This window comes from Emys orbicularis, chromosome 3 (assembly GCF_028017835.1).
Source record: "Emys orbicularis isolate rEmyOrb1 chromosome 3, rEmyOrb1.hap1, whole genome shotgun sequence".
In the NCBI taxonomy this organism is placed as follows: Eukaryota; Metazoa; Chordata; order Testudines; family Emydidae; genus Emys; species Emys orbicularis.
In genome coordinates this window covers 49759568-49781981 of record NC_088685.1, presented here as the reverse complement: position 1 = coordinate 49781981, position 22414 = coordinate 49759568, and the positions used below count along the sequence as shown (strand labels likewise).

General features: G+C 41.6%; 1 protein-coding gene across 2 annotated transcripts in view; it reads left to right on the top strand.

The window, feature by feature from the left end:
* Positions 1 to 22414, top strand: part of LOC135876406 (collagen alpha-1(XXI) chain-like) — a 155937-nt gene that overhangs the window by 37959 nt on the left and 95564 nt on the right. For both annotated transcript variants that reach the window (XM_065401602.1, XM_065401601.1), the window contains 2 exons: positions 14978 to 15031; positions 15209 to 15262. In XM_065401602.1, coding sequence (XP_065257674.1) covers positions 14978 to 15031; positions 15209 to 15262 — 108 coding nt within the window. The remainder of the gene's footprint in view (positions 1 to 14977; positions 15032 to 15208; positions 15263 to 22414) is intronic.

Below are 22414 nucleotides of genomic sequence, written 5' to 3'. Positions count from 1 at the left end.
ATGACGGGGTGACAAAATGGGAGATGAAATTCAATATTGATAAATGTAAAGTAATGCACATTGGAAAACATAATCCCAACTCTACATACAAAATGATGAGGTCTAAATTCGCTCTTACTCCTCAAGAAAGATATCTTGGAGTCTTTGTGGATAGTTCTCTGAAAATATTTGCTTAATGTGTAGCAGCAGTCAAAATAGCTAACAGAATGTTAGGAACCATTAGGAAAGTGATAGATAATAATACAGAAAATATCATAATGCTACTATATACATCCATGGTATGACCACACCTTGAATACTGTGTGCAGTTCTGGTCCTCCCATCTCAAAAATGATATATAAGAATTGAAAGTAGTGCAGTGAAAGTCAGCAAAAATGATTTGGGGGTATGGAACAGCTTCCACATGAGGAGAAATTAAAAAGTCTGGGACTGTCCAGCTTAGAAAAGAGATGACTAAGGGAGGGATATGATAGAGGTCTATAAAATCATGACTGGTATGGAGAAAGTGAATAAGGAAGTGTTATTTACTCTTTCACAGACACAAGAACTATGGGTCATCCAATTAAATTAGCAGCAGGTTTAAAACAAACATAAGGAAGTACTTCTTCACACACGGTAAGCCTGGTGGAACTCATTGCCAGGGGATGTTGTGAAGGCAAAAAGTAAAAATGGAGTAAAAAAAATTAGGCAAGTTCATGGAGGATAGGTCCATTAATGGCTATAAACTAAGATGGTCAGGGATGCCTCCCCATGTGCTGGGGCTCCCTAAACCTTCAACTGTCCGAAGCTGGGATTGGACAATGGGATGGATCACTCAAAATTGCCCTGTTGTGTTCATTGTCTCTGAAGCATCTGGTACTGGCCACTGTCAGAGACAGGATACTGGTCTAGATGGACCATTGGGCTGATCTAGTATGGCTGTTCTTATGGTGTTATGTACCAGGTAACTAGAGATGGGCTGAAACCAAAATTCTGATAAGAATAACTCTGATTTTGGCAAAGTCTGTATTTGGGTCCAAACTTTGCAGCTCTTCTTATTTTTTTCATCTATATTTTGATCAATTTGCTTTAAAAATGTTCTGCAGATTCTTAAAACATTTCCACAGATTTTGGTATATCTCCTACAAGTTTCCTGGGCTCTCATTAAGTGATGTGGCCTTGGCTTTATTACTTTTCATAAGGATATTACCTGCCATTTTTACAACTTAATTAAAACATTTAAAGTTCTGCGTTTAGTAAGAACTTTAAATACCGATAGTAATACATTTAGTTTCTGTAAAAACAACAAGGAGTCCGATGGCACCTTAAAGACTAACAGATTTATTTGGGCATAAGCTTTTGTGGGTAAAAAACCTCACTTCTTCAGATGCATAGAGTCATGCATCTGAAGAAGTGAGGTTTTTTTACCCACAAAAGCTTATGCCCAAATAAATCTGTTAGTCTTTAAGGTGCCACCGGACTCCTTGTTGTTTTTGTGGATACGATTAACATGGCTACCCCCTGATTTAGTTTCTGTGTTGAAAGAATGAGATTAATACTTGTTTGGAACTATGTGCCGTAAAGCTTATTAATTTTGCAAGTTAAATAGAGAAACCTCTATGCTGCACTTTATAAAATGTCTAATTTCTCCTGTTTGGTTGCTTAGTTACATTTTGGCCATGTACTTGGGGATGACAGATGGTTGATTATAATTATAATGATTCCTTTTGGATACAGTATTACTGTGAAGAGCAACAGTACAAGAAATGTACTTATTTCCAGGAACTGAAAATTACACTGATCTGAAGTCCAGGACTTGGTATATTAAGTCCTGGAGGAATGTTAAAATAGCACTGATGACCCAGTATCTTCAAAAGCTGAGATTCTCATCTTTCATATGTTCTGTAATTCTAACCATGTGGTATGTTGGATATCTCTTCCTGATTCTCAGAATTCTGGTTACATTGTTGTGTGTATATATATATCCCCCTTGCCTCAATTACCACCAGATTGCAATGGCCATTATTCTGAAAGCTGTTAGAGCTAGAATTAATACTTACACTCTTTGAAAGGTGAGAATCCTAGCTTTCGAATGGTCTAAAGCAGAGGTGGGCAAACTATGGCCTGGGGGCCACATCCGACTCTCCAGGCATTTTAATCTGGCCCTCGAGTTCCTGCCGGGAAGTGGGGTTTGGGGCTTGCTCGGCTCCGGCGCTCTAGTTGGGGAATGGGGTCGGGGTCTTGCCCCACTCTGCACAGCTCCCTGAAGCAGCGGCAGGTTCCAACTCCAGCTCCTACGCGTAGGGGGAGCCAGGGGACTCTGCACGCTGCCTCCACCCCAAGCGCTGCCCCCATAGCTCCCTTGGCCGGGAACCCCAGCCAATGGGAGCTGCAGGGGCGGTGCCTGTGCACAGGGCAGCGCGCAGAGCCGCCTGGCTGCGCCTCCGCATAGGAGCCGGAGGGGGGACATGTTGCTGTTTCTGGGAGCTGCTTGAGGTAAGTGTCGCCCGGAGGCTGACCCCCTGATGCTTTACTGTGCCCCAACCTCCTGCCCCAGCTCTGATCCCCCTCCCGCCCTCCGAACCCCTCGGTCCTAGCCCGGAGCACCCTCCTGCGCCCCCAACTCCTCATCACCAGCCCCACCCTAGAGCCTGCACCCCCAGCCGGAGCCCTCATGCCCTCCTGCACCCCAACCCCCAATTTAATGAGCATTCATGGCCCACCATTCAATTTCCATACCCAGATATAGCCCTCGGGCCAAAAAGTTTGCCCACCCCTGGTCTAAAGCATTAATTTCTAACCCAAGATATTCATGAAAATATTGGCTAACATTGGAATAGATGGATGTGGAGTGAAACAATGCAAATCAGTGATCAGAATAACCTGGTTTTAAGACATGGATATCACCTAAGCATCCAGTTGTGCTTTTAGGCACAGCCCTAAGCTGCCTCATCTTAGTAATAGTCCCTGGAGGCGTTATGACTTAGACACCTCCCTGAGGCAAAATTCCCTCATTGTTTCTCCCTTGTTTGAGGGGGGTAGTAATTTTCTGCTGTCCTATACAAGCTGCAAATTTTCACATCCTGTGGGCTGGCCAGTGGGCTAAGTCAAGGCTTTGTCCATTCCTCAATCACTCAGGAATTAGGTCTAATTCCACTCTTTTCCTTGAATTTGCATTTTCTCTGCAAAATCATTAGCAATTTGTACCCTTATTTTGGCCACAACCATCTTTATGTGCACAACCCTGTGTATTTAGTTCCTTTCTAAGAGTAGGAGTAATCTGTGCAGAAGGATGTTCTTAGAAATTCTTGACAAATATATGTGCCATAGGTACTTAGGAGACCTAGTGATGGCCAGATGGATTATAGACAACATTCCGGCACTCTTTTGCTTTTAGCTGCTGACCACAGGTTTTCTAACATGTGTCTCTGTCCAATATCAGCCAGAATTTGACTGTATTTTATTTATTCTTTTTTTTGTGGTTTAAGATTTCCAGAAAACAGATATTTGTACAAGGGTATACATTTCCTGACTGTTTCTTATTGAAGAAACAAGGCTTACTGCTGTAGGCTTTGTTAAGATGTACTCAAAGCAATTTTGGGAAACAATTGTTGTCATTTTTGCATATCCTTTCATGTTTCTTGGTTTCTGTTTCAATACTATTCATCTTCCCAGGAGAATCATAACTTGTAATATAACAAATTATGGAGGAAAAATAACTTGATTCTATAGTCTTTCTGTAACCTTGGAATTGGCAGTCATGATTTTTTTCCCACTAGTGAGTCATGATTTACAAAGATGGACATTCTGTGAACATGGAAAAGATTTACAAAACTATCTCAAAACAGTAGAGGAAAATTATGAACCTCTGATAATACAGAAAGTGAGAGATTACAAATTGCAGCAATTTGTTGAATTGAAACTCATATTAATTGAAGTAGTTTTGATTAAATGCTTCAGTTTTCTGAACTGACTTATTTTGCGAATATTCAGCTGTCGCTATTTGCACTTGTTCTTTGTAAGAACAAATCGCAGACCTATTAGGTCATCTCCAACCCTAGCCAGTGCATTATTGTTTCTTACAGTAGATTCTTGAGTGCTTTCCAGTCTAGTTTTTTAGACTTGAACGATGGGACTTTTACCCGTCCATGTGGGAGACCTTTGTGCAGTCTAATAGACCTCTGTATCTGTTTATCTTCATTTTTTCAGTAGTGTCCCTTGCCATAGTATCTAGGACCTTAGTGTTAGGAAATGTGTCTTGTTTAGGATATGTTTTCCTTTGCTCATTTTTATCTTGTTATTCCTGATTATATCCCCTTGAGGCACCCTAAGGCTTTTTGGCTCTTACCCCGTAATATGCTTGCAGATGGTTATCATGTTCATGTTATTTGTTTAATCAAATTATGTGTGTATGAAAAACTTGAGGTTATGATGTAGTATTTTATAATCTTTCCTGGGAAGTGAGTACTTCCAGACCCCAGATCAGTTTTGATGCTCTTCTCTAAACTCCCTCCAGTTTGCCTCTCTCTTTCTGATATTCATTGTCTCTGAACTGTATGGTGGGGCAACAAGTGTTGCTTGTTTCTTTGTTTACAGATAGTACATAAAGAATGTATTTAATTTATTTATTTTTTCATTTAAAAAAAATAGCTTAGTTTCAAATAATTACAATGAATTGTCTATGGTTTAAAGATCATGCATGAGCAGTTCATTGCAAGTGTTCAATATTCACAATTTAACTATGTTATTTAGTATTGGTTGGATATAGAAACTATGTTGTATGTGTATATCTTCTGAGTAGATGTGTGTATCCCTTAGAATTAGGTTTCTTGTGTTAGACAAATTCAAAATTTGCTTTTCATGAAGATTCTCAAACATTACTCTAAAATTAGCTGTTTCCCTGAATATTTCCATAGTAAACTTGTTTCCTAGAATATTCATGGAAAATGAATGTAAGTGGGATCCAAACACGATCAAAGTGCATTTGTTAAATGTGAAAAAATAGTCGCTGAAGTTCTCTGTTTTGTTTTGTTTGTTTTTGCTGTAATCACCAGCTCTACTTAATGTACCCATTCCTATAGCTTAACGTTAGTTGAAGTACTTAGAATGAGCATGGCTGGGCCCAATTATACAGTCTTTACTCACGAGAGTAGTCCTATTGACTTCAAAAGCACAGAAATGAGAACCTGTAGTACCATAATAAAAAGAGAAATATTTCTACTCACTCAAAATTTCTTGACCTGAATTATCACAGACCAGTATCAATAGAAATAGCTTCTGTAAATGAGTCTAAAATTTTATTTTAATCTAAGTAGTAATTGTAATGGGCCCTTATCCAGCTGAGAAAGCAGGCTGGAGTAGCTGGCCCATAGAACATTCAAGGGCCTCCCTGACTTTGCAGTCCCAAAGGCTGTTCTCTGTTCCAAGGGATTCTTTATGTGTGTCAGGGAAGAACTCAAAATATTACCATGATAAAACAGCATCTTCTGCTCTTACGCAAAGGATACTTAAGGGCAATAAAGAAGATAGGTTATTGACCTGCTTGTTGAAAAGAATGCATGAAAACACTAATTCATAAAATTTGAACTCTGAACAGATGGTTGACAAATCTGGGCTATTTTCCAGTCTCCTATTTAGCTTCATTCATGGAATTTTAAAAGCTTTTATTGTCTTTTTACAGTGTTCAGTAAGTGATGAAGAACTTTAAACCTGGCAAGGTTGAGTTTACTGAGATATCCAGCTGCAAACTCAGTATTCAGATTACTGTTCTTGACATTCTTAAAGCTACCAAAAGTCTCACCTAATAAAGTACCTGAGGGAACTGGGATTGTTTAGTCTCCAGAAGAGAAGAATGAGGGGGGATTTGATAGCTGCTTTCAACTACCTGAGGGGGGGTTCCAAAGAGGATGGAGCTCGGCTGTTCTCAGTGGTGGCAGATGACAGAACAAGGAGCAATGGTCTCAAGTTGCAGTGGGGGAGGTCTAGGTTGGATATTAGGAAACACTATTTCACTAGGAGGGTGGTGAAGCACTGGAATGCGTTACCTAGGGAGGTGGTGGAGTCTCCTTCCTTGGAGGTTTTTAAGGCCCGGCTTGACAAAGCCCTGGCTGGGATGATTTAGTTGGGAATTGGTCCTGCTTTGAGCAGGGGGTTGGACTAGATGACCTCCTGAGGTCCCTTCCAACCCTGATATTCTATGATTCTATGATTCTAAGGTTCTAGTCTTTCCTTTTACATTGAGCTGCAGGATTTTGTTACATGCTTACTATCCAAATGTCACTAATATTTGTCAAGTATCAGAGGGGTAGCCGTGTTAGTCTGGATCTGTAAAAAGCAACAGAGAGTCCTGTGGCACCTTTAAGACTAACAGATGTATTGGAGCATAAGCTTTCGTGGGTGAATGCCCACTTCCTCGGATGCATGCATGCATGCACAGAACATGCATCGTCCGACATGCATCCGACGAAGTGGGCATTCACCCATGAAAGCTTATGCTCCAATACATCTGTTAGTCTTAAAGGTGCCACAGGACTCTCTGTTACTAATATTTGTGATGGTTTAATACTTACACAGTGAACTTTGTATAGTAGCCAGAAACAGCAACAGCATTTTAAAAAGAAAAAAAAGTTAATAGTAATCAGTGAGAGTTAGGTGCCTAAATATCTTTGAGGATCTGGGCATTACTTTCTTATGTACTTAGGACCCCTCTTGCCACCCATCTGTGGGCATGTGGTGAGCTTGAATTTACACTTCGGGCTCCATCCAGCCTCTACAGCTTCTGTCTTATGAAAGCTCCACAATCCTTGATGGCTATGCAGCTGCAAATACTGCCCTTGAGTCCACGAAATAATTACTTGGTAGTATATGGCCTCATGCGACCTACCTCTTCCCACAGGAAATATAGTTACTAAAATATCCCTAAGTGTCAAGCACCATCCCCTAATGTTCTGAAATTTCCTTCATATTGGGAAATTTGTACTGTAAATTAGGCTTCTTAAACACCACACATTTACTTTGAAGGCAGAGAGGGGCCACTCCAGACCTGGATAGTTCATTACCATTCTAGATTATTATTTTAAATAGAGTACACATTCATTTCTGGATTCTTTTAATTAACATGGCCTCGTTTATAGAAACTTTCTGATCTGTATAGCTTAACCTTTCATGAAAGTAACACAAAATTCCCCTCTTGCTTATGCGGCATATGTCCTTATCTGTCACTTTTTACATTTTCAAGAGCTAAATTATATGTAGGCAAGAACAACTACTGAGTCAGGAGTTTAGGTATGTTCCTCCTATTGGCAATCATATAGCTGAAACCCTCACATAATCATACAATTTTAGAAATACATAGTTATTCCTTTCCATGTATTCTCTAGCATAGTGGTTACCAGAGTGATTGGTGGTCTGCAAAGCACTTGGTGGTGGTCTGTGAATGATGTTGAGTCTGCTCCTTGTTTCCACCTCTTTCAATAAATGTTCAGGATCTTCACTACAGTGGCAAACCTGGAGGCCTGTAAAAGTAGCTGGAAATTTGGAGCCAACTTAGACCAGGTCTACACTAGCACTTATGTCAGCTAAACTTTTGTCTTTCAGGGAAGTGAAAGAAAACCCCCCTGAGTGACATAAGTTTTGCTGGCATAAGTGCTCGTATGCACAGTGCTATGTTGGCAGCAGACTCTCTCCAATTGACATAGCTACCTCCGCTCTTTGAGCTGGTTTTATTATGTCGATGGAGAGCTCTCTCTCATCGGCATAACACAACTATACGAGCGCTCTTACGGCGGCACAGCTGTATCTGTACAGTAGAGACATGGCCCTAGACTGTACTCAGACCTATTGCTATACAATGAGAGAAGAAGTGGAAATGGAAGGTTCTTTTGCCATTTTGGGTCACCAGTGGAATAAGAATGTGCAAGGCAGCAAGGGAGAAATGAGCAAGGCAGTTGATCAAGTAGGTCGAGAGGAGAAGACCAGGTAGCTGGGCAACATGTCAAGAAGAGCAAGGAAAAAGGGAAACAAGTAATAGACAAGCAAGTGCATTGATAGAGAAGGAGCAGGCAACAGGGAGGAAAGGAGAAGGGAGACAAGGCAACAGAGGAACATGTGCAGAGGTTCAGGGAAGAGAGAACATAACCAATAGGAGGCGGAGATTAAAAGAACAGCAATTTTTAAAAAATAAATGGCCAAAACAGCTATCACATTCAACAAAATACATCAAATGCTTTCCTAATATTTTTTGCTGAAGCAATTACTTTAGTCACCATGGGAATTCTGTGAGTGAGAAGGGAAGTCAGCCTTATGATTGCGAGTGCGGATGTAAATGGAAGTCCACAAGATAGACCACATCTTAATGGAGAGACTACCTTATGAAAAAGTTTGAGATCCTCTCTTGCAATGTTTTGTCTGGTCTTGTTTTCTTCAGCTCCTAATAATTGTATTGCTCTTCTCAGAGCCTACTGACTACAGCAGCATTTTTTGAGTAATAAGGTCCCAAGAATTGATGCAGTATTCCAAACACACTCATCAGAGCCTTACATTTTTTATTTCTATTTCCTCTGATGTGATGTGCCTTTTGTGCAGTGTAAACCTGCATTGTCCTTTTGCTGCCCTATTGCATTGCAAATTTGTCCTAAAATTCCTTTTGAAATATTGCTTTCCGTGTTTCTCCTTCTGATTGAATGACTGGGTTTTTTTTCCTTCAGAAGATGGATTAGCTTGCAATTTTCCATCTCATTTCTTTCTATGGCCATATTTCTAATTTCTCTTGATCCCTTTTTATGTAATTTCTCTGTCCTCACTTGTGACTGTAGTTCCTCTCAATTTAGAATTTGCAAATTTATTAATATGCTATTTACTTTTCCAGATTACTATTAAAGCTGTTAAATAAAACTGGATCTACCAGTCAAAACTAAGTACCTCCTCACATCTCAGAACATTGTTGCTTATCCTGATTTTTTCTTTCTCTACAGTTCTTCCACCCTTTTTCTTTTCATGCCATGTTCCTGGGACGGGTTCTCCCTGGGTGCCACCTGGGACTGGGGTACCACTGAGCCCTCTGACCCACCAGCCTGGGCTTCCTCTCACACTGTGCTGCTGTGACAAGTTGCAAAGCCCTCCAAGCTTGCTCTTTCACCAGCATTCACACAGGTAGGGACACACCTAGCTGAAGTCACATGTAGGCTCTCTAACCACCAGCCTCCCAGCCTAGGACCCCAGAGCAGTACCGTCCTGCCCTGGTCAAATCTGGCCAGTATATGGGTTTAATACCCGGTCCGCCTCTCCCTCAATGTGAAGAGGACCATGCACACTTGTGGCAACCAAACTAAGATTTTCCCCAGATACCTTAGTCAAACGCACACTGATTTGGATTAAAAAATAAAATAAGTTTTTATTAGCTACAAAAGGATATAGATTTTAAGTGATTATGAGTGATAGCAAGCAGATTACCTAGTAAATAAACAAAACCGCAAACTGAACTTAACATATAAGATAGGTAGGATATGAATTAGCAAATTCTCACTCTGAGTGATCAACAGGCTGGCAGATTCTTAAGGCACAAGCTGCCTGTGCTTTGCAGCTTGGGTTTTGATACACAGGCTAGAAATCCCTTTAGCCTGGGACCATTGCTTCCCCCAATTCAGTCTTTGTTACTCAGATGTTTCCAGATGTGTTGTTGTAGGGAGAGTGAGGTATCATCATGATGTTTCCCCCTTTTATATCTTCTTCCCATTTACTGGAAAGCTCTTTTGCTGAGACCTGGGTCAAACAGTTCACATTGTGTAGTGCTGTCTCTGAGAGGTATACAGTTCCTGGGGTAATCCTTGTGTTTGTGTCCATTTCCTCAATAAGCCATTAACGTTGTTTGGCTTTTTTACTGTTGTACCTGAAAGGCTGCTTGTGGGTGTTTTCAACCTCACAACATGTTTCAGTAACACATACATAGCCAAACTTCATAACTTCACATACGATGATAGCACATACAAGCCAATGTGGTATTAATGTCTAGCAGATCAAGACTTTTAGAACGATACCTCACAAGGCATACTTTGTGCAAAACGGATCCTAATTACATGACAGTGGTGAATAAGGAGGTGCCAGGGTGTGTCAGTTCCTATCCAGGACAATTTGAAAATAAGTTTTCATGAAACACGTCTGTCTGTGTTGCACTGGTGTACATCTGGAATAAGTCAGATACCTGTATAAATGTCTGTTTATCTGACTTATTCCAGATGTACACCAGTGCAGCAGAGTAGTGTGTGTGTGTGTGAGAGAGAGAGAATAACTTGTTCATACTGGATAAGCGTGTGTGTGTGTGTGTGTGTGTGTGTAAAAGTAAGTAAGCTATGGATTGTGGGAAAACCAAGTCTTAGAGGTGGGTTTTGCATTTAATTCTGAATGTGGCAAGTTTAGTGATCATTTTTAGCTCCTCTGGAAGTGAGTTCCATAGCCCAGCCCAGCTCCCATGGAAGTTCTCTCCTGTGTTCATGAGGTGCCCCCTGTATTTAACACTTTTGTGCTTCGAGTGGAATATGATTGTCATGATAGGCCATACTCATAGAGGGAGAAGCGATCTTTCAAGTAGCTAGGTACACTCTCATTGAGGGCTTTGAATATCAGGAAAGAGATATTGATTTGAACTCTATATTCAACTGGGAACCAGTGCAGAGGTTGAAGTTTGAGGAGTTATGCTGATGGCCACCTGTGTAGAAAGTAAAAGGGTTGCTGCATTGATTGCCCATCTCTGTGAGTTATGAGTAGGGCCCTACTATATTCATGGCCATGAAAAATGCATCACGGACCATGAAATCTGGTCTTTTGTGTGCTTTTACCCTATACTATACAGAATTCACAGGGGAGACCAGCGTTTCTTAAACTGGCTGTCCTGACCCAAAAGGCGGTTGCAGGGGGATTGCAAGGTTATTTTAGGGGGGTCATGGTATTGCCACCCTTTTCTGCGCTGTGTTCAGAGCTGGGTGGCCAGAGGGCGGCAGCTGTTGGCCAGGCACCTAGCTCTGAAGGCAGCATTCTGCCAGCAGTAGTGCAGAAGTAAGGGTGGCAATACCATACCATGCCATTCTTACTTCTGCGCTACTGCTGGCAGCGGCTCTGCCTTCTGAGCTGGGCTTCCGGCCAGCAGCCACCACTCTCTGAAGGCAGCGCCGCTGACAGCAGCACCGCAAAACTAAGGGTAGCTGTAACGCAACCCTCCCACCCCCCACAATAACCTTGCAACCCTCCCACAACTCCTCTTTGGGTCAGGATCCCTAAAATTATAACACTGTGAAATTTCAAATTTAAATATCTGAAATCATGAAATTTACAATTTTTAAAATCCTATGACCGTGAAATTGACCATGAATTTGGTAGGGCCCTAATTGTGAGAATTACTCCAGCATGTTTCATTTACACCAACTAGATTATGATCACTTGTCATTTCTGTTTCTTCTTGGTTTTTTAATCCATTCTCTGTGTGTTGGTCTCTTTCTCTGTGTGTAGGTTATGTGGCTTGATGGTAGTCAAATATTTCAATAAAGTACTCCCTTCCTGCAGGATAATTTAACTAACAGATGCTATTACAAAAAGAGTGCCAGTGTATTAAAGCTGATCCTGGTAATTCCAGTTTCCAATGTGTCTGTAGTCAATCAAACAAACTTTAGGTTAGTTCTGCTCTGGAGGTTAATTCTTGTCGTCTTAGCTTTGTGTGAACCTCCTTTTGATTTTTTTTTACTTGTAGTTTCCCTGTTCCATCTTTCCATTAGGTCAACCTTTTTCAGAGCCATTTGTTCTGTTTGCAGTGAGATCATGTTACAAGGTCTATCTCTGAGCTAAATTTGCCATTTCAGAAGGCCAAGTTGGTGTGAGGACTCCTCTTCTATCTTCCATTCACATAATGTATTCTGAAATCAAATTCAGCCAGGAAATTATTCTTCCCTCCCTATGATCCTTCCCAATAAGAAAAAGGAGGAGAGGAAATTGCATTTCTTAGATCTGAAAAGTGCACTAAAGGTTTATTTATATATGACTATTTCCTTCAGAAAGTCAGACAAACTTTTTGTTTTTCTTGGATAAGAAATAAAGGGACAGACAGTTTTTAAGGCATCCTTGGCTAGTTGAATTGTTTCAGCTATTTTTGAGGCTTATAGGCAAGCTGGGAATGCTCCTCCATTTTCAGTTAAAGCTTATTCTGCAAGAACTATCTCTGGGCACTAAAAGGGAAAGACTTGCTATAGGATAGATGTGTGACAGAGCCCTAGAGTTCTGTTCCCTGCTTTGTTAAACATTACCAGTTTGGATTTTAGGGCATCTGCTCAAATTTCTTTCTGGAAAAGGATATGGCAAGCATTGTCCCAGCCAGTAATTTTGGCTTTGTTTATTAGTTACACGACTTGTATAGAAAACAAATAAGACTTATGAAATGGTTCCATTAGTTCTTTACCAGTACAGAGATTTGGTACTAGAACTTTGTTTTAGTGAATTTGGGATTGTCTGTCTTCTCAGCATTTTTAGTTTCTCAAAATTTTACAGTAGAAGTAGTCATTTTACAGTTAGCAAAAATTCCACTTCTTTTTCTTCCTATTCTGTCCGAGGACAACTCCTCCTTCTATCTTAGGCCATATCTATACTGGTGAACTTACAGTGGCACAACTGTACCGGTTTAGCTGTGCCGCTGTAAGATTGTTCGTATAGATGCTATTAACGACAGGAGAGAGCTCTCCCGTCAACATAATTAAACCACCTCCAACGAGCGGCGGTAGCACTGTCCACATCGGCGCTTCTGTCAGTGTAACTTATGTCGCTCAGAGGGGTGTTTTTTTCACATAGGTTTTACCGACAAAAGTGCTGGTGTAGACATGGCCTTATTTTGTATGTTGGAAGCATATGTTACTTCAACTGAGTCAAATGAAAGCTCACCTTCTCCTCCTTCCCTGCTTATAATAGAATCATAGAATATCAGGGTTGGAAGGGACCTCAGGAGGTCATCTAGTCCAACACCCTGCTCAAAGCAGGACCAATCCCCAACTAAATCATCTCAGCCAGGGCTTTGTCAAGCCTGACCTTAAAAACATCTAAGGAAGGAGATTCCACCACCTCCCTAGGTAACCCATTCCAGTGCTTCACCACCCTCCTAGTGAAAAAGTTTTTCCTAATATCCAACCTAAACCTCCCCCACTGCAACTTGAGACCATTACTCCTTGTTCTGTCATCTGCTACCACTGAGAACAGTCTAGCTCCATCCTCTTTGGAACCCCCTTTCAGGTAGTTGAAAGCAGCTATCAAATCCCCCCTCATTCTTCTCTTCTGCAGACTAAACAATCCCAGTTCCCTCAGCCTCTCCTCATAAGTCATGTGCTCCAGCCCCCTAATCATTTTTGTTGCCCTCCGCTGGACTCTTTCCAATTTTTCCACATCCTTCTTGTAGTGTGGGGCCCAAAACTGGACACAGTACTCCAGATGAGGCCTCACCAGTGTCGAATAGAGGGGAACAATCACGTCTCTCGATCTGCTGGCAATGCTCCTACTTATACAGCCCAAAATGCTGTTAGCCTTCTTGGCAACAAGGGCACACTGTTGACTCATATCCAGCTTCTCGTCCACTGTAACCCCTAGGTCCTTTTCTGCAGAACTGCTTCCTAGCCATTCAGTCCCTAGTCTGTAACAGTGAATGGGATTCTTCCATCCTAAGTGCAGGACTCTGCACTTGTCCTTATTGAACCTCATCAGGTTTCTTTTGGCCCAATCCTCTAATTTGTCTAGGTCCCTCTGTATCCTATCCCTACCCTCCAGCGTATCTACCACTCCAGCCAGTTTAGTGTTATCTGCAAACTTGCTGAGGGTGCAGTCCACACCATCCTCCAGATCATTAATGAAGATATTGAACAAAACCGGCCCCAGGACCGACTCTTGGGGCACTCCGCTTGAAACTGGCTGCCAACTAGACATGGAGCCATTGATCACTACCCATTGAGCCTTATGTTTAAAGGCTGCCTGTAAAGCCCTGCCACTTTTAAACATGAGGTCACCTCTCGTTGCAAAGCTTTGTGCAAGGCATGGTCCAGCGACTGTAGTAGTTACTCTTAAGTGTTTCTTAGGTGGAGCAGGTAACCCTTCCTGTGTGTGTGTGTGTGTGTGTGTGTGTGTTTGTGTGTGTGTGGAGGGGGGCATGGACTTAAATGCTGGCCAAGCCACCCTTGCAATTAATGGGGCAACTCCCTTTTCTGTTAAGACAGACAAAGGGTCACATCGCTTAAGTACCATGAGGGCATTGTTTCAGTAATCTCTTTTTCCTCCAGTGCCAGTTGCTAGAGAGGGATGCCGGGGATTACCATCACTGAAACTATCTTAAATTCTCATTCCTATTCCTAATCCCCTTCCCTCATGTCACTTGTTCCCTGAAACAGTGCCTGCCCCTGCTCTTAAAGGGCCAGCATGCCCTGTCACTTATCTTTAAGTGTATAGTTGACAGCTTAACAGAATTTTCAAACTGCACATGCTCAATGCAGCATTAATATTATTAACTGTTTATTTTAAAAGCAGTTATTTTAAACATAGCAAAGCAAGGTCTCGTCTATAAGGCTTATTTTCTATAACCAAATTTGAGTTTCAAAGTTCAGCCAGTTTTTGATTAGCTTCATATAAAAAACCCGTGTGTATGGGTTTTTTGTCTTTTTACAACGGAAAAATAAAAATGTGTGATACATTCCCCTCCATTCTCTTGCTTGTCAAGAATTCTAAAGCAACTGAAGGGGTTTTGCTTACTCATGAGAAAAATTCACCTTCAGTGAACAGAATGGCAAATTTCAGCCCCAAAAGTGAAAGTTCCACAAAGTTGAAACATGAGTCTCAAACATGAGATTCTAATGGAAACTGTTGTAGTTCTGCAGCCTTAACCTTAGTCTGTGTGACCAACTCAGTTGCTGTAACTAAGATATTTTAAATAATTGTTTGCAAACTTCTGCATATAGTTAGCTATAATGTCTTGGTTTTTTTTTCTTAGGGATATCAAGGAATAGCAGGAACTCCAGGTGTTCCAGGATCCCCAGGGATTCAAGTAAGCTCCTTTTGTCTTTTCTACAATGTGGAAATCTAAGCCAAATCCTGTAAGTACTCATACTATTTCCATTTATTTCATTGAGAGTCCAGAGTGTGGAGCACTTACAGGATCTGGTCCTTATCTGTAAAAGAAATGAGTAAAAACATTTAAATGTGTGTATTTTTTCTCTCTTAGGGGCCCCGTGGCTTACAGGGTATCAAGGGAGAGACAGGGAGAGATGGTGCAAAGGTAAAAAGTTACTTTAATATTTACAGTCCTTGCTTAGTACAAGTAACGGCCTTGGCATTTCCATGTGAAACTAGTTTAAAAGTGGTTTACTACCAAGACAATAAAGTCAGAACTGGAATTTTATGCTTAGAATAGTATTTCCATTTTTAATAAGATCTATTATCTTTAAAATATTGTTGTGTATATACAATAATACTGTCAGTTAAGACCTTTAATGTGACTGCTAATTTCGTTTTTAAAAAGTGTAGTAGATGGAAAGTGATATTGACATATGCCTGAATAGCAGGTTATCTATGATTAATGAAATTGTTCTTTTCCATCTCCTTTCTCTCTTCAGGCCTAAAGATAGCCTCCAGGATTTCCTTATTATTAGGGCCCTAATTCAGCAAAGCAGGTTGTTAAATCTTATTAAGACCCCTTGTCCAGCACAGCACTTAATCATATGCTTCAAGTTAAATATGTGCTTATGTGCTTTGCTTCATTGGGGCTCTCATGTTAAACAAAATTGTTCAGTCAGTAATGGGCAATATTCAGTAATGATTTTATTCCTTTCTTTCACTTCTTGACATTTTTTCCTGTTTCAGAGAGTTAGACATTAAAGATGAAAAAGACTTCTTAGGTCATCTAGTCTATTCCCCTGCCACTGCAGGATTGTGTTTTAAAATATATTTTCTCATACTTTGTCCAGCCTGGCTTGAAATGTGCCAAGACATGGGGCTTCCACCACTTTCCTTAGAAATTTTTTCCACTGTAGTGTAGTTCTCACCATTAGGAATGTTTTCCTGATATTCGGCCTACATTTTCATTTCTTAATTTCATCCCATTACTTCTAGGCGTTTCCACATTGGCTAATTTAAAGCTAGGCGTTTCCGTTGCAGACTGTTTTAGTTAATCCATAATTAAATGAACATAAATTATGGCTACATTCACTTTTAATCAAGGGCAATGGAAGTATGAAGATTGCTTTTACAAGATCTGCAGGTATTTTACTCTTAAATATGTACAGTTAGACTGTATTTAAAACTGCCTGTTTTAAACACTTAATTACATGTAGGAAGACATGCCTGATAGTACTATCTTATAAATTGTTATTACTAGGGCCAGCATCCTGTCATGTGTGAATGTATGGGTGGACCTGTGCACCAGTGTAGAGGCCCCCTGGACTCTGCACAGGCCTAAGTTACTGCCTGCATGAATCTTGACATTTAAGTCAACTTCTTCATGAGAAGGCCCCTTTCCTTGTGTTTTTCTGTATTTTATTGCTTTTTAGTACAGTATGTGTCCATTCTTTTTTGAGTGTGTGTCAGTGTGGATCCCATTGTAGTTGTTCCTGCACGTGAGACTGGATTCTTTTCACTAGCAGTGTCCATCAGGACTCTGCATGCAACCTGAGCCATCTGGTGCACCCACATGAGAGCATAAAGGGTGGGGTGACCATGATCCTTCCCTGGTGCCCTCTTACTACCCATGACAGCAAGATGGAACCTGGCAGTGTCCCTATCTGCTGAAATCTCTAGTGTGAGCGATCTTTTTCTAAACTTCTGAAACATTTCAGAACAGCCTTCTCTCTTTCACTTACAATTTCTTGGACAGAATAATCCTCTTCTGGATGGCAATTTTGAAAAGAGCCCTCTGTAATATACTTTGGCCATACAAACCTCGCCGTACAATGACTTCAAGATGGTGGACTCAGAACCCTGTGGCCTTCAAGTCTTGCTTGTCCTGTGATGGACTAACTTTTCTTAAAGACTAGCAGAGCAAGTGCTTCTTCTGCCTGGGCAAATCCCACATCCCAAGCAGATGCCTTTTTCCTATCTCCTAGAACTGGAAGGGACCTTGAAAGGTCATCGAGTCCAGCCCCCTGCCTTCACTAGCAGGACCAAGTACTGATTTTGTTCCAGATCCCTAATTGGCCCCCTCAAGGATTGAACTCACAATCCTGGGTTTAGCAGGCCAATGCTCAAACTACTGAGCTATCCCTCCCCCCTTTTCTTCACTCAAACCAGAAAGTCACAATATGCCAGACTCAAGTTCCATCTCTTAGAACAATCTATGAGAGTGGCATTGAACTCAGAAGATCTAGGTTCAAAAACTCCATACTGATCAAACCATCCAATGCCTCATAGAGAAGGCAGAATGATTACTAAGACTTCAGTAAAGAAATCAGATCTAAGTAAGGAGCTGGTACTGACAGCAGCATCAAATCTGGGTATCACAACCGTCAATATTAAAGGCGATGCCACACATTTCGAAGCAGGCCATAGAAAGAGGCTGCTCAGTGGAAGAGCTCTGTCTTTTCACATAAGTAGAAACAGGGAGGCATCAGAGGATTAATCCTCCAAAGCTTATCTAGCACTGAAGCAAAGCAAAAAGGAGCAGACTGCGATGCAGCAGACTCCATCAGTACTGGACCCATTGCACTACTTATGGAGGAGCTATATCTCTCATAACTGTTGCCAAGGCATATGGTCTTGCCAGCATCGAGTAAGGCCTGTCCCCTATATAGTCCATGAGTGGTACTGCCTGAACAACTGAGGAGAGTTGGCAGTTTTTCAAAGGGACACTATTAAGGGCCCAAAAGCAAGCTATTCCGCTGAGTAGGAAAGATAGGAAATGTGGCAAAAGACCTCCTTGGCTTAACCACGAGATCTTGCATGATCCAAAAAATAAAAAGGAGTCACATAAAAAATGGAAATTAGGACAGATTACAAAGGATGAATATAGGCAAACAACACAGGAATGCAGGGGCAAGATTAGAAAGGCAAAGGCACAAAAACCAACTGGCTACGGGAATAAAGGGAAACAAGAAGACTTTTTATCAGTACATTAGAAGCAAGAGGAAGACCAAGGACAGGGTAGGCCCACTGCTCAGTGAGGAGGGAAATACAGTAACAGGAAACTTGGAAATGGCAGAGATGCTTAATGACTTCTTTGTTTTGGTCTTCACCGAGAAGTCTGAAGGAATGACAAACATTGTGAATGCTAATGGGAAGGGGGTAGGTTTAGAAGATAAAATAAAAAAAGAACTTACTTTACAAATACAACTTAGATGGGGCTACTATAAGGTGGGTGCATAACTGGCTGGATAACCATACTCAGAGAGTAGTTATTAATGGTTCCCAATCCTGCTGGAAAGGTATAACAAGTGGGGTTCCGCAGGGGTCTGTTTTGGGACCGGCTCTGTTCAATATCTTCATCAACGACTTAGATATTGGCATAGAAAGTACGCTTATTAAGTTTGCAGATGATACCAAACTGGGAGGGATTGCAACTGCTTTGCAGGATAGGGTCATAATTCCAAATGATCTGGACAAATTGGAGAAATGGTCTGAGGTAAACAGGATGAAGTTTAACAAAGACAAATGCAAAGTGCTCCACTTAGGAAGGAACAATCAGTTTCACACATACAGAATGGGAAGAGACTGTCTAGGAAGGAGTATGGCAGAAAGGGATCTAGGGGTTATAGTGGACCACAAGCTAAATATGAATCAACAGTGTGATGCTGTTGCAAAAAAAGCAAACATGATTCTGGGATGCATTAACAGGTGTGTTGTGAGCAAGACACGAGAAGTCATTCTTCCGCTCTACTCTGCGCTGGTTAGGCCTCAACTGGAGTATTGTGTCCAGTTCTGGGCACCGCATTTCAAGAAAGATGTGGAGAAATTGGAGAGGGTCCAGAGAAGAGCAACAAGAATGATTGAAGGTCTTGAGAACATGACCTATGAAGGAAGGCTTAAAGAATTGGGTTTATTTAGTTTGGAAAAGAGAAGACTGAGAGGGGACATGATAGCAGTTTTCAGGTATCTAAAAGGGTGTCATAAGGAGGAGGGAAAAAACTTGTTCACCTTAGCCTCTAAGGATAGAACAAGAAGCAATGGGCTTAAACTGCAGCAAGGGAGGTTTAGGTTGGACATTAGGAAAAAGTTCCTAACTGTCAGGGTGGTTAAACACTGGAATAAACTGCCTAGGGAGGTTGTGGAATCTCCATCTCTGGAGATATTTAAGAGTAGGTTAGATAAATGTCTATCTGGGATGGTCTAGACAGTATTGGGTCCTGCCATGAGGGCAGGGGACTGGACTCGATGACCTCTCGAGGTCCCTTCCAGCCCTAGAATCTATGAATCTATGAACTATTCGCCGGAGTTGAGAATGACAAATGCAGAATCTTTTGTTCCAGGGGCAGCATGGGTCTAGGATCTCTGCTGGATACTTTTTTTCTTTTCTCTGCTGGTCTTGAGGTTTGCTCTTCACCTTCCCACCAATCCCCCTGATTCCCAGGGACAAAGCTACTGTTATCATGATAGCCCCATATTGTTAGCCCAGAACAGTTTAATTATGGTCTACACAGATCAGAAGATGGGCTGTCTGCAGATCCCACCCCCTCCCGCATCTATCATCGGGTGATTTATTAAGACAGAGGCAGAATAAGATGTAACACACACACATTTATTATGCCACTAGTCATTAAACTAGACAAGGACCCCCTTTAGACAATAAACAACATAAGCAAGACACACTCGGTTGTTAACAGTTACCAGAGCGTGAAGCTCAGAGTCCTTAAACCCCTTAACATATGGATGTAAAACAGAGGAAACCACAATGGGTATTACAATACCATATCCTGAAGACAGGGACACAATAACAAAAACTCAGGATACCGACAGGGATAGTGGTGAAAATCAGGGGCGCTGGACACCAAACAGGAACTCAGGAACTGGGTATTCTTCTCCCTCTGGTCAGGTCCTCTGGGCAGGTCTTCTTCCTCTTGGGTAGATCTTCTCCCTCGGGTAGGTCTTCAGTGCTTGCCCACGCAGTCTCTGCTTGACCTCGTAGTCCAGTGCAAGTATGCGCTCACTAATGGTGTGTAGCAGTTGAGTGCAAGTATGTTAATAAAGACCAAGAATCCAAAGTCCTATGAGTCCTAGTCCCTCTGGGGCTCCTCACAGCTAGCTGAACTGTGTGGGACTCTGGCTGCCACTCAGATGGACAGCCTTGAGTGACAGGCGTGCCACTCACTAAATAACCTGCATTTGCTAGGCAGATTATAGCTGTCACATGACTCTAACTGCCCTGACCTTTCCCCTCCTTGATTTGAAAAAGGCTGAAAGGGCACTAAATCATCTGAGGAGAAAGGTATCCAAGATGGAGGCTTAGCTGTCCTTTTACAAATCCAAGATGGACATTACATAAAACAGGTCAGAAACAGATTTTACCCAACAATATTGGCTGAGACAGTTTTGGCCATCAGACTGACTCCAGATGTCCAGACAACCTCCCATTCGCTTTCCTTTTTGACCAGACGTGCTGTCTCAGGACCACAGTCAGATTTAAAATTTTTATTAAAGCTAATGTTAAAAAAATTATATAATACATAGGTTGGGAAAAGAGTGTCTGTACAGTGCTTAGATTATCCACAAATACAAAGTTAGTTTTTAAAAGTCATATCCTACATAGAGTACATAATCAGAAATAACCCAAATTTAGGTGAATAGATTTAACAATACAGTTTAGATATTAGAATCCGAATACTCGGGTACATCACTCATGAAAAGTTGTACAGAGATTTGGTTGTGGAAAGCAAAATATATCAATGAGTGGAGATTGTCCCTCAATAATTGAGAATTAGGTTGGTTGTCCATTTAGAAAATACAATCCATGAGGAAAGTATTTGTTACTTTCCTGACTGCGCTTCTCATCGGCACTCCAGCTCATCCCTCCTGGTATTGCTGATGTCCAGTGATGTGTTCTATGTAGATGTCCCTCGACCACCTGATGGCATCCAACACCATGAGTTGCCGCATCAGCCGAGCGTAGCGTTGACTGATTCCGCATTCTCTCAGCACTCGCTCGTTACTGGGGTCCCATGTTCCTAAGGCTCCGATGATCAGTGCGTGTGTCTGGACCTGGTAACCCTTAGCTCTCAAGGTTTCAACCAAAGGTTTCAACCAAAGGTTTCTCTACCTTTCAAGCTTGGGCATCGTGGAAGGCCAGGGTCCTGTTCTCGAACAGCACTGTGATGTCCACCATGATGATCTTCTTCCGGTCCTCATTGATGACGATGTCCAGTCACAGTTGGCTGTCGGTTCCGGGGATGGCGGAGTTTACAGCAACCTTCCCCACAGGTGGCAGGATGGCTCTGGCCAGGCAATCTTGGATGGTATTGTGTTGCAGCTGCCAAGCTCTCGAATGGGGCTTGCAGGTCTAAATCCGGACCAAGTCACTGCAGCTGATGGCCCGGATGTGCATCACTAAAAAAGGGTGATCAAGATAGGTGCAAGAAATTCTTATGCAAAGCAGTAAAGCTTCCATTAGCAGGACCTTTTTTGCAAAATGAAAAAAGGTTTTCTATAGGGGCAGCTCAAAACAATGATTCTGGACTATATGCTGCTTCTGAAACAGTCGGGACTGGCATTTAGCTCTTTCAAAGTGCATTTGACAGTGCATCATGTGCCAGTTTCTGTTTTTCACAACCTACAGTATTGAGATTCATCAAGGGCCTCCTTTATGCCTGTCCTTTGGTTAGAGACCTGATTCTTACACGGGACCTCAGTGTGGTTCTCTTGTATCTCATGGAGCTTCGTTTCAAAATGTTCATTGTATCACCTTACCATCAAGATGGTCTTCTTTGTTGTCATCACATTGGCACAGAGTCAGCAACATCCAAGCCCTCATGGTGTTACTCCCCAAATTGTTTGGGCATTCCTGGAATAACCTGTGTATTGCCCCCTTAAGTTGTCCTTCCTGAGGTATACGTTTCTGGGATTATTAAGGAAAAACATTAAAGGACATGGGTACAACCTTCCGGTAAAGTAATTGTCACAGGCACTATTCTTTTCCAAATCAAAGTTTATTTTTTATGAATGTAGCTAATAATCCCTAATAGAGTATATCCTAAAAATTCTAAACAAGGCACAAAATCCCTTAACATAAATCCCTTATTACAAGTTTAAAGAGCATTCAAACTGCAATAGCATATAGTTTAAGTGATTCTAAGGGAGGGAAGCACTTTGTTACAAATGGCTAGTTTGCAACAAATCACTGACAGCCAATGTTCCCTCTAATTTTTTCCATCCATGTGCGGAATAAATTTTGTTATGTGCACCGAGATAATGTGTGGATGTGCACCACTAGTAGAAACAAAAAGCCTAGATA